The sequence below is a fragment of the Tachysurus fulvidraco genome, chromosome 19 (genome assembly GCF_022655615.1).
Source record: "Tachysurus fulvidraco isolate hzauxx_2018 chromosome 19, HZAU_PFXX_2.0, whole genome shotgun sequence".
NCBI classification, from domain to species: Eukaryota; Metazoa; Chordata; class Actinopteri; order Siluriformes; family Bagridae; genus Tachysurus; species Tachysurus fulvidraco.
This window is the reverse complement of record NC_062536.1, coordinates 14,548,041-14,560,435: the sequence shown is the minus strand read 5'-3', so window position 1 is coordinate 14,560,435 and position 12,395 is coordinate 14,548,041. Positions and strand designations below refer to the sequence as shown.

General features: G+C 36.9%; 2 protein-coding genes across 2 annotated transcripts in view; one reads left to right on the top strand and one right to left on the bottom strand.

The window, feature by feature from the left end:
- Window positions 1-562: 562 nt before the first annotated feature.
- On the bottom strand, window positions 563-2,877 carry LOC113645651 (opsin-VA-like). Its single transcript, XM_027151375.1, has 4 exons — window positions 2,544-2,877; window positions 1,199-1,527; window positions 854-1,099; window positions 563-715 (listed from the first exon to the last, which is right to left on the bottom strand). Exons 1-4 carry the CDS (start codon window positions 2,875-2,877, stop codon window positions 563-565), a joined length of 1,062 nt encoding a protein of 353 aa, XP_027007176.1.
- A 2,628-nt stretch (window positions 2,878-5,505) lies between these two features.
- The window catches only part of stab2 (stabilin 2), a 38,339-nt gene continuing 31,449 nt past the window's right edge, over window positions 5,506-12,395 (top strand). Inside the window, exons 1-7 of the mRNA XM_027151771.2 lie at window positions 5,506-5,691; window positions 7,235-7,362; window positions 7,953-8,071; window positions 10,428-10,513; window positions 10,761-10,827; window positions 10,915-11,010; window positions 11,873-11,995. Coding sequence (XP_027007572.1) covers window positions 5,602-5,691; window positions 7,235-7,362; window positions 7,953-8,071; window positions 10,428-10,513; window positions 10,761-10,827; window positions 10,915-11,010; window positions 11,873-11,995 — 709 coding nt within the window. The 5' untranslated portion in view covers window positions 5,506-5,601. The remainder of the gene's footprint in view (window positions 5,692-7,234; window positions 7,363-7,952; window positions 8,072-10,427; window positions 10,514-10,760; window positions 10,828-10,914; window positions 11,011-11,872; window positions 11,996-12,395) is intronic.

Sequence of the window (12,395 nt, the reverse complement as noted above, 5' to 3'; positions counted from 1 at the left end):
TTTTCACATAGGAGTTTCACCTAAGAGGCTTTTCTTAGGTGATTTTTCTGAATGAGACCTAGAAGGAAGTAAAATCTCTTCATAGTATGATCAAATGTAGAACAAGTTTAAAACGTGAAGAAATTTGAGATCAATAGAATATATTTCCTGCATCAATTTGCTATATGAATAGTCATTTCAAGACGTTGATGAAAATCTGTTCTAACAATATTTATTTGATAATTCTTTACATTTATCAAAAATATTATTACATTTTCCTATTTTATATGTTTCACTTACAATATACGTTTTAGTGGTACCTCATGCTTCAGGTTTCCTTCATGCTTGTCAACCAGTTTATTTATATTTGTAAATAAATTCAATTATGTCAATAAATAATCAGTTAGATTTGACCTTTTTGGGTTTAGTGCTCATTGGACTACTTTTGGTTATGATGCAAGTTACTGAGCTGTTTTTGTCTCATTGATCTGGCAACCTTGTAACACAGTGGTGATAAAGTTACTGTAGCTTTACCACACAGTTATCTATCCTTTAACTATGTTGTCTCATTCAACATTGTGTCTCAGTTGGACAGCGCAGGTTCAGGTTGAACGCAGTTTGGACTCAGGTGTTTGGATCCAGTCTCCACTATTTCCATCTCCGTGGAACCGCTTGATTTTTGCAACGTAGGTCTGTAGCAACCACATGATATAATCTCCAAGGCCATGTCCCGGAACTGGATGGAAAGATTCTAGGTTATATATAATAGATTATCTAGCATATAATATACAATCACAAATTCTGATATAATTAGCTCCCTGTTTTGTGTCAAACTAAACACTTATTAACTTATAGATTCACTTTTTGCTCTTACCTTTGTTTTGGCCAGAAAAAATATGATGGGATTGTATGCAGGGCTTGTCTTAGCCAAGTGGGCAGGCATGGATGCAAGAAGTGGGGATATGGAGATATCTGGCACAAGAATCACAAGCATTGATACAATAGCATATGGCAGCCAACAGAAGAAGAAGGAACCAATCATGGCAGCTACCATGCACATAGCATGCCTGTCCTCTTTTTGCCGTGACCTGCCTCCCTGATTCTCCACACTCTGGTTCAACTACACACAGGTACACACAGGTAAGTAGAGATAAAAAAAACCAAATAGTTCCAGAATAATTATTCAGAATCCTGTATTAATTTATTATTCTATTATTACCCTTTTAATGGAGATTATTATGTGGTAGTAGCAGAAGATGATCAGCCACGTGGGCAGAAAGAAGCAGAAGATCCAGTATGGGATCAGAAAGCTGTAGCTGATCCAGGTACGTTCCCCCCAGGCCAAAGAGCATGAGGTCTGAACTCCTTCAGGGCCATAGGAGCCCCAGCCTAGCAGAGGTGCCATAGCCCAGAACAGGCAGTAGATCCATACTAGAAGCAGGCCCTTAGCATTGCGTCGCAGTGTTATTTTGAAGGCACCCATGGGCTTGCATATTATGTGGTAACGCTCATAAGCCATCAGAGTTAGCGTACACAGGGAGACCAGGCCTTGGAAAATTGGAAGGAAAGAGAATTAGTAAAGATGAGGTAATATTTCACTTTACTCTGAAATAATTTTGTGGCTCTTTCTGTCATTCAGCACAATTGTACTGGTGGAGTTGGTAGGGATGCCATATCACAGACCAAGGAGTTGACCTAAATGATAAGTGAGAATCCCTAACTTATTTTGACCCGGATAAAGTAAGTGAATTCATTCATTTGTTTTCAGTAACTGCAGTATACTGGACACAGCTCAGGATTCAGGACCTATCCAAGCAATATTTGGTGCAAGACAAGAGTACAACATAGATGAGGTGCAGGGCATTGCAGAGCACCACACAAACTCAATAATTCATACATACTGTAGCTTAAATTTAGAGTAGCGTCCTGTTTTGAATTGGGAACCATAGTACTCAAAATTAACCCAATCACTGATTGGGAAGAGCATGCAAATCTCTAGACATCTCTCTCTCTCTCTCTCTCTCTCTCTCTCTCTCTCTCTCTCTCTCTCTCTCTCTCTCTCTCTCTCATATATCTCTCTCTCTCTCTCATATCCATTATAATTGGATTTCTGTCTTGAATCCCTGAGCCTTGAGCTGTGGGTCACCAATATGGCCTGCTACATCGCAAAGCTTGTTACTTTTTCCCTAAACTGATATAATGTTCCTAGTCTGCTTTTTGTAGGATGTTCCATTAATATTTTATTCCCTCTGGGGTCTACAGCTTCCTTCCATTGTCCAAAAAAACATACAGGCTGGTCAGTTATGTATGCTAAATTGCCCCTGTGTGTGCATATTGCCCTGGTATGGACTGGCTCCCAATCCAGGATGTATTTTCTCTTCACACAGTACTTGGGTTCTTGAACCAGCCTGACCTTGACCAGGATAAAGAAGTTACTTAAAAATGAATAAATGTCACTTTTGCCCTACAAGATCCAAACCCAAAAGCTGTTGGAAATGTGGTCATCTGGTACAGTACATCATTATCATGTTCAAATACAATATAATCTAGATGTAGCAACTCACCAAAGTAATTGACAGTAAAGCCCTGGAAGACACAGAGTTCTCTCCCCATGAAGAACTGCCCAAAGTAGTTGGTCACTGTGCTAACAGAGGATCCACAGAGGGTCATGAGCAAGTCGGAGACAGACAGACCCAGAATGAGGACATTTGTGGGGAAGAAAAGCTGATGGTTCCGTAACATAACAGCAATAACAAGAGAGTTACAGAAGACAGAGAGAAGAGTGACAATCAGCATCCAAAATGACAAGAATCCATATCCCACGGGAGACAGTAGAGTCGATACTGTAGAAAAATCGACTGGTGTTTCTTCTGTTATTTCCTCTGCTCTTTGTTCCATGTTTGTGGTTTTGCAAGGTGTTCTCTGTTTGCTCTTGGAGAAAGTCAAAGACATAAAAATGAGCTTGTTCATGGAAGGATGATCAGAGAACCAATCAAAGATGAGCCTTAATTTAATCCTGTGATTAACAAAGACCCAAATCCAGATTACGTACATATAGTGGGAGATTAGATACCGGCGATTTTGTGGAGCATGAAGTATCATTTGTCAGATAGTGTTTTAATAAGATCAAGCAATCAATATATCTAATGCCAATTGGATTATGTAAGTCCACATATTCTACTGCTTTTGAGACAATTACAATTACATTGTTCTCTCATTTTTGGTACGTTTTATTAACAGAGGATCACTGAAGCTACAAGTGTAATTAAAATTACTGGGGTAAAGTAGGGCAGAAATCAGACAACATGTAACCAAAGGCTTCTGAAGTTGGGAAGATTTCAAAACTAGCTGCTCCAAATTACTTTAAAAATGTTACCCCATAAACTTGCCTTATTATTTAGGTAGGTGCAAATGTAAAGACCTCCAATTGTTTCTGAAAAGTTAAAGGGTTATAGAAAGAAGTATTTTGTCTTTAGCTTTCTAAAGGGGGCAACAATCACTAGGAAGGGTGATTTTTTTTTTAATGGTTCTCATTATAGCAAGAATCTTGTAAGAAGTTGCTAGCAGTCAGTGGGAAGGTGTAGTTATGGTGGAATTGTAGTCACATTGTAGTCTTTTTTTTTAATAATTTATCTAAACAGCTCATAAAAATGTTCATATTCCCAATAGTTGTTTTTTGTTGTTGTTATTTTGGTAATTTTCTGTCACTGTTCATATAAAAGACATGCTAGCATGCTAAACTGTAAGCCTTGTTTGTTAGCTAGCATATGCTCTGCATTCATTTTATCCATTTACTTAACATCAGTGTTCTTTTAACTTTAACCCTTTTATCAGTGAATGTACCTCCCATTTCTAATAACTGTAACATAGTTAAGCTAAAATACTGATATAGGTGTCAGCCTGAAGCTCTTATAATTCCAGATATGGATCTTTGTGTCTTTGTGGATTATGATTGTACTGTAGATGCAGAAGCAGCACAAGATAAAGTCATACTCATTCACCGCCATATCACTGAGCACTTACTCTAATCTATCCATTCAAGCTATTTAAAATAATAACAAGGATGTCATCGAGTTCTTTTGCTGACTCTTTATTGTCCTTTATGAGGTTTGATATCAGGAAACCCTGGAGGTTTTTGTGTCTTCGTGAGTCGAGAATAACAATGAAGGTCTCAAAGGATGCTTGACATCATCCACATTCTAAAGCAAACAGGACACAGTGAAGGCATTTGAGGCGGTGAAGTTAATGAACGGTGAACCCAGGAAAAAGTTTCCATAACCAGTCAATAAATAAATTGTAGATATAGGCTTGTGTAGTATGTTTGTTGCAAATTTGCTTTCAGTGTGTGTGTTGTTGTTGTTGTTGATGTTGTTTTAATATTACTTGGTCTTGAGCTCATTTGCTGCCATGTTCACATTTCATTGTAAATCAGTGAAAGATGAGCCATTTGTTGCCTCCTTTTTTTTTTTTTACTAATTATGAATAATTTCCAAATCTTTTATTTCTTTATTATTGTGTTTGTTTTACATGTTTTTAAGGTCTAAAGTGATGATCTATCAATAGCTCATATGAACCGTGCAACAGCACTATTACAAATGTGCAGTCATGACATGCTTACACAGCCTGGAGCAGGGATAGTTCTGACAAAGCAGAATGTACAGGAAGTGTGTGTGAAGCAAAACTTCAAGCTGTTACCCTGTTTATTTATGACTGAGGACATCCTGTAATTCTGCTGCCCGGAGGTGAAACTTTTCAGTACAGACCCTCGTTACACTCACACATAAACATACAGATATTTGATTTGCACAATTTGTGTATTTCTTTAAGCATTGAAGGCTTGGTGTGAAGGTTAACAGGGCATCGGGGTTGAGACTAAAGTTGTACAATCAGTACTGGGATCTCTAATTAAAATGCAACATGAGTGGATGATTTTGCAGACAGGTACATAAAAATGAACTGCATCAGAGAGATTGAAAAAAAAACCCAGACACGTATTGTATACACGTAGTTAGTTGAGACCAAATTCTGGTCTAGTCATGTAGCTGAGGCTGAGGAGCCAGAATTTACACACCATCTATTATTTTCCAATGTTTCTGTGCATATGAATTCACACTTGTATTGGTTTAGCCAGCATTAAAATCTGAATGCATCACACAGTTCAGAACACACTCATTGTGGGTTGAAGTAACCTAATTTCCAGTTTAACTTTTCATTTTTTTAAATGATACATTACATAATCAAGAGATGTTACTAATTAATATGTATAAGATAATGACAAAGTCAGTCATTCTTTTGCACAAGAGTTTGTTTTCTACCTATAGTGCTTTAAAGAGCATAGGCTCTTTCCTGGTTGCTGACAGTGTGTGTGTGTGTGTGTGTGTGTGTGTGTGTGTGTGTGTGTGTGTGTGTGTGTGTGTGTGTGTGTGTGTGTGTGTGTGTGTGTGTGTGTGTGTGTGTGTGTGTGTGCTGAAGGAAAGGCCCGGTCCCTAGGTGTTCTGGATGGTTGTGGCACAGGAAAGAGAGGAGGAGAGGAAGGGAAGTTAAAAGGCAGAGGGCCATCCCAAGCAGTCCCAGACCAGAGAGGATCCTCAGAAAGAGGACGTGTGTGTAAAAGATAAAGTCATGGAGTGCAGAAGGAACTCGTTCCATGAAACTGGAATTCTCCTCCTGCTGATCCTTGTAGGAACAGAGACACAGTCTACTGCTGCAAAGGTGAGACACACACACACACACACACACACACACACACACACACACACACACACACACACACATACACACACACACACACACACACACACACACACGCTCAGTGCTCCTGCTTTGAATAAACACAGTTTATGAACTAGAATTACAAATATCGTGTCAGAGATGTAAAAGCCATGTGTTTGGATATGTTTGATTTTCCACATGGAATATTTCCTAATTGCTAAGCAAGTTAATCAGATATAGTTTCTCCTAATTTGGTGTAATTTCCCCCCGGAAAATGCAAATTTTTCTTAAATAAACACACAGATCGGTTTTTGTGGTTCTTCATGAAATGCCACTACTATAATAACACAAAGATAAAATGTTAATAGAACGTTTAAGGCTATAATCGTGAAGGCCTGTTTATATCAGTTGAATGAAACATCTCAAGTGAGTAATGTAGATAGATATAAGGGCTAGCTGTCTGCTACTTATGTGCTGAATCCATTATTTAGGTTTATTTTCCTTCTCATGAACACATTATTCAGTAAACTACAGTAAATCTAATGGGAGAGGCCATCTTTCTTGAGGTTTGACATGTTGTGTGTTCTGGTAAGCTTTTCAACTCACCACTGTTGTAAAGTTCGAGTAGCCGCTGTGCAACAGTGTAATTTCCAGAGTCAGTGAGATTATATTTTTTTGATATGGACATTAAATGAAGGTCTTAACCTGTATCTCTGTACTTTGTGTATTGCACTGAATGATGCATGAATGAACAAAACAGATGACTGTTTTCATATTTTGTCAATATAATCCCTTTCATCGATAGTCAAAAATGTACGGTCCTTTAAAGTAATGTGTACTTTTACAAGTGTGTTGAAAAAAATAATAAAATCTTGAATTAATATGGAATAGAAGCAATTGTGTGTGTGTGTGTGTGTGTGTGTGTGTGTGTGTGTGTGTGTGTGTGTGTGTGTGTGTGTGTGTGTGTGTGTGTGTGTGTGTGTGTGTGTGTGTGTGTGTGTGTGTGTGTGTATTCTTCCTCATTTGAAGTTGGACTGTTTCTGTGCCTTGCTGCTTATTCAGCCTCACTAATCAGCTTTAACATTAAGTAGCAGGTGGTGGTACTGATACACTATGAATTAAAGTATCAAAGCAGATTCATAAAAGTTATTAAAAAGAATTAGATGGCTTCAGGCTATATTCTAAAAGCTCAACCGGTTTATAACCAAGAGGTGAATTAGGATATATTCAATGGGGAAGCTACTCATTTGAGAATAATGCTGTTCTTATACAGTATACTGCCATGTTATTATATGCTATATTTAAATAAAAAATCAATACTGATATAGTATTTATTTATTAATTGCTCTTTTTGTGAAATATTTGTGTTTTTATAAGCCTTTCCAATATCTAAAATTCTATGTATCCTGTTTCTATGTGTCCTAGTACATTTTTAGTAATTATTATGATTATGATTGTGATATTTTCATAGTTACTCTTGATAGGAGCAGGAGCTCGTGTTTGTATATGTACATAATCTATTTTGTATGTGTGTGTTTATTAGAACCGCTGTGACAAAAATACACAAGTGATGAAAAAGTCAGACTGCCATTTGTGCTCCACAAGTCTTTTCTCAGACTGTCCAGCAGGATATACCAAGAAGACACCAGGCAAGGGGCAGCAGGACTGCAGGTGTGTGTGTGTGTGTGTGTGTGTGTGTGTGTGTGTGTGTGTGTGTGTGTGTGTGTGTGTGTGTGTGTGTGTGTGTGTGTGTGTGTGTGTGTGTGTGTGTGTGTGTGTGTGTGTGTGTGTGCGCACATTGGCTTTTGTGATTTGTAATAAAATAATACCAGTGATTTTTTTTGGTTTCTTTTGTTGCTTTTTTTTTTTTTTTTTTAAATAAATGTAGATAATGTAGAAATGAGTTTGATTAAGACTTGATATAGAACATTCTTATAACCTATAGGCAGCTAACGATACACATATTATTCTTAAAAATGTCCTCACAATGATAGGAATGTGGAACAAGTGGACAGCTGGCTTAAGCAAAAGTTTTCTTAAGCTCACTTTGGTAGAATTAGTTAGTTTGAGGTGTACAGAATGCATCAGTTTGTTGAATTAATAATGGATAATTGTGTCAATGGAAGATCATCAAAAGGATAGTGAGAAAAAGTAAGAAAATATTGTAAAACCCTTGATTTAAAAAAAATCACAGCATTTTTTTATTGTCGCTTGCAAGTCTTAAAGGCCTTAAGGTTCTTCTTTTTCTATTATACTTCAAGGTATCAGTTAAAAACCTCGTCCACGTTTTCTCTCTCCCTCCCTGGCTGCTCACATGAATGTTTCAAAGACGTAGTGGAGGAAGGATGCTGTTCAGGGTACTGGGGCTACAACTGTCTGGGTACGTTTCATCTGAACTTGCATGATAATTCATTCATTCATCATTCAGCAAAAAAAAGAAAACATTTTAGTGTAATATACACCAATCATGTCTACTTCAGTGCTCTTTTTGCTTTCCGCTCATATGAATGTGTTTAAATTCTCTTTTCCTCTGTCTTGTTATCTCTGCTGATTGGAAGGCATTTCCTTTTTTTGCGCTTAGGACAGTGGAGGACACTGAGGGAATATTTTGACAGGAAGTGCAGGATCACTAACAGAGTCGATGGCACACACACAAAAAAAAGAAAGAGCTGATTCCTTTTGTGCTCGGGGAAAGGAGATTTGTTGAACTTAGTGGCTGAATATAGTTAGATTTAGCATTTTAGGAACTCTGTGTGTGTGTGTGTGTGTGTGTGTGTGTGTGTGTGTGTGTGTGTGTGTGTGTGTGTGTGTGTGTGTGTGTGTGTGTGTGTGTGTGTGTGTGTGTGTGTGTGAGACAGTGAGAGAGAGAGAGAGAGAGAGAGAGAGAGAGAGAGAGAGAGAGAGAGAGAGAGAAACAGTGTAAATGAACTCCCAAGTGGAGTCACACTGTAAAAAATAAAGAAGTAGCTGAATGTTTTTGCATAAATCTGCCTCTTTTGCAGTGCAAGCATCACGTGTGCATGTTCATCTGTTCTCTGAAAGCAGGAGACTTACTTTTACAGGGAAAATCACACACTTCCTGTCCTAGCAAAACACTCAGACGAAGTGTCGTCGTTGATGAAAAAAAGTGCTGACCATCTCAATGTAAAGCTCTTATTTTCAACACTTCCTGTCAATATGATAAGCTGACTGTGCTCATGTTGCTTTTTCTCTTGTATCAGCTTCTCATAAAAGTCATAGTGAGTTAATGTTGCAATGATCATGTGTGCTGAGGATTAAAGGAACCTGCCAGGGAATATATAGTTAGTGAGAATCTGTCAAGTTACTAAACTAAAGTGAATCACATAGACCGTAATGTCCCGTGTGATTATGAGAGAACATGTGGAAAATTAATGAATGAACTAGTGGGGAAAATCACATTAAAAGATGTTTTGATTTAAGATTGTTTGATTCAGCTTACTTTGATTTAGGCTTTGATTCGGATTTCTTTATTCAGGATTCTTTGATTTAGGATTATGTTATTGAGGATCGTTTGATTCAGTAATCCTGTAATCGGGGTATAGTTTAATAACTAATTTTACTAATTAATGTTGTTTTTTACTTAATTTTTGTATGTTTTATATGCTAATTTTTATATTTTATATGTCACTATGAAGGTGGAAAAGGACATTCTTTTCCTTCTACCGCTTCTTGATCCTTCTTCTTCTTCTTCTTCTTCTTCTTCTTCTTCTTCTTCTTCTTATATTATATTATTATTATATTATATTTATTATTATATTATATTTATTATTATATTATATTATTATTATTCTATTATTATTATTATTATTATTTATTATATTATATTTATTATATATTTATATATTATTATTATATATACTTATATTATTATTATTATTATTATTATTATTATTATTATTATTATTATTATTATCTCTCATCATTTTCTACCACTTTATCCGAACTACCTCAGGCCACGGGGAGCCTGTGCCTATCTCATGCGTCATCGGGCTATTATTATTATTATTATTATTATTATTATTATTATTATTATTATTATTATTATTATTATTATTATTATTATTATTATTATCATCTTGGTTTCATTTTTAGTACATCACAAACAGGGCTGTGTAGACTTTATATATCTGTTGTAGCTTCTATAATGTAAGTGATAAAAGGAACAAATACAGAGAGAGAGAGAGAGAGAGAGAGAGAGAGAGAGAGAGAGAGAGAGAGAGAGAGAGAGAGAGAGAGAGAGAGAGAGAGAGAGAGAGAGAGAGAGAGAGAGAGAGAGAGAGAGAGAGAGAGAGAGAGAGAGAGAGCTAGCAAAGGGGGGCAGGAAGGCCGTGATTTATTACAAAACACAGTGGTGCAGAGAGATACCTGTTCAGAGAAAGAATAGTGGGAAATGTAAGAAAAGAGGAGGTCAGGACAGAGCTGACACACACACACACACACACACACACACACACACACACACACACACACACACACACACACACACACGCACACACATACACACACACAGAGGGGATGGGGTTTGTGCTGACAGAAATATCTATTTGGATCAGATTATTTTGTAATTTAATTATGTGTATTATAATAGCAGTATATATGGTATATAAATATATAGAAATATGTAGTTTGTTGTATATGATGTATAGCATATGTATGTACTTGTATTTATGTTAAATTTCTTTTAATCTCTTTGACTGAACATTTCTACTTTTTAGAGTGTCCAGGCTCAGCAGCTACTCCATGCAATAATAATGGGGTTTGTTCTGATGGCATTGGGGGCTCTGGGAATTGCACTTGCAAAGTAAATACCCTTCTCTTGTAAACACACACACACACACACACACACACACACACACACACACACACACACACACACACACACACACACATACATACACACACATACATCTGAAAACACACACGCACACAAACGCAGACACACACACAAACACGGACACACACACATCACACTCACACTCACACACACAACCTGTGTTTAGAAGTACGTTTAACTGATTCATAGTGTACGTCTATTTCACATTCTGCAGGCAGGGTTTATGGGAACAGCGTGTGAGATATGTAAAGAGAACCTGTACGGACCCACATGCAGCAACGGTAATCTAAAATCATCCATCCTTCTAGAATATTGCAGGAGTGTTAGCTGTTCTTGAAGCTTACCTACTGTGTATGTGTGTCATTTAGTGTGCACCTGTAAGCATGGCCTCTGTAACAGTGGACTGAGAGGGAACGGACAGTGCACCTGCTTTTCAGGATACACAGGGCCAGAATGTGACCAGGGTAGGTTTTTTTTTTCAGAGAAGCTCCAGGGTTGCCAGATCTGTGCAACATAAGCAGTGCACAATGGCTAAAACTCCAACATGTACAGGAAAATCAGAGCAAGTATATTTTGTGAAGTGAGAAAAGTGCTGGCTGAAGCTACTTTCATGCTGATATAACAAAAAACAGCTCACTCACTCACTTAATGTGTGTACTGTAATCATAATAAATTTGGGTGTATACATCCCAGTAATTTAGTCGTTTAACCCACAAGTTGTCAAGCAAGTATGATAAGCAGTGGGTTAAAGTTAAAGTAATGCTACTTATGCTAATTAATTACACATTCAAACCAGTTCTAAGTTTCTAATTTGACCAAAGGTAAATTTTTTAATTCTAATCATTTTTCCATAACTATTTTAATGACCACAAACTGTGTGAGAGTTTACAGAGATTTATCTCATAATTGTGAGGTTATAGGTCACAATTTTGAGTTTACATTAAGAATCTATGTTTATTTATTTTATAGTTGCAAGAAATCACACATTTGTGACTTTTTAGCCTGCAGTTTACTTTTGTATCTTATAGTTGTGTGTTTGGGTTTATGTGTCCTAAAAGACTTCATTTTCTCATGGTCTCTGCATGTAACCCATTGTTAATATGTAATAGATTATTAAACCCTTTTTTAAGCCCTTTATTCTCATAAATACTGTCAATTGTTTTGAAAAAAAAAACTTTTATGTCGAGATAACGATAAAAATATTACAAAACAAGAAATATATAATAATGCAATAATGCATGACCTCTTAGGACTTCCGTAACTTAAAAAAACGTAACGTAAAAAAAAAAAAAAAAAGTGTTAGTGTGTGTACCTGTGTTCTTACAGAGCTCCCAGGTTGTGCTGCTCTGCGCTGTGGTTCTAACGCACGCTGTTTTGAAGACACGACTTCTGGAAGACTGGTGTGTAAATGCCAGCCTGGTTACTTCGGTGATGGAATTCAGTGTACCTGTAAGTCCTGACCACAAACAACATGCCATGATAGATAGATAGATAGATAGATAGATAGATAGATAGATAGATAGATAGATAGATAGATAGATAGATAGATAGATAGATAGATAGATAGATAGATAGATAGATAGATAGATAGATATATAGATACTTATATCAGATAAAGATATGATGCGTTGTACTTTAATTACTGTTGTTCTTCCGGCTGCTCGATGTTTGGGGTGACCACAAATATAATAAGACTGCAGACCTTATAAACAGAATTAAACTCGTCAGCAGTATTTGGGACTTGGTAGTCTAGTGGTTAAGGTGTTGTTCTACTGATCAGAAGGTCATGAGTTCAATTCCCAGGTTGGTCTGCCCATGTTGTTCACACAACTGCCCATGTTGGTCATGT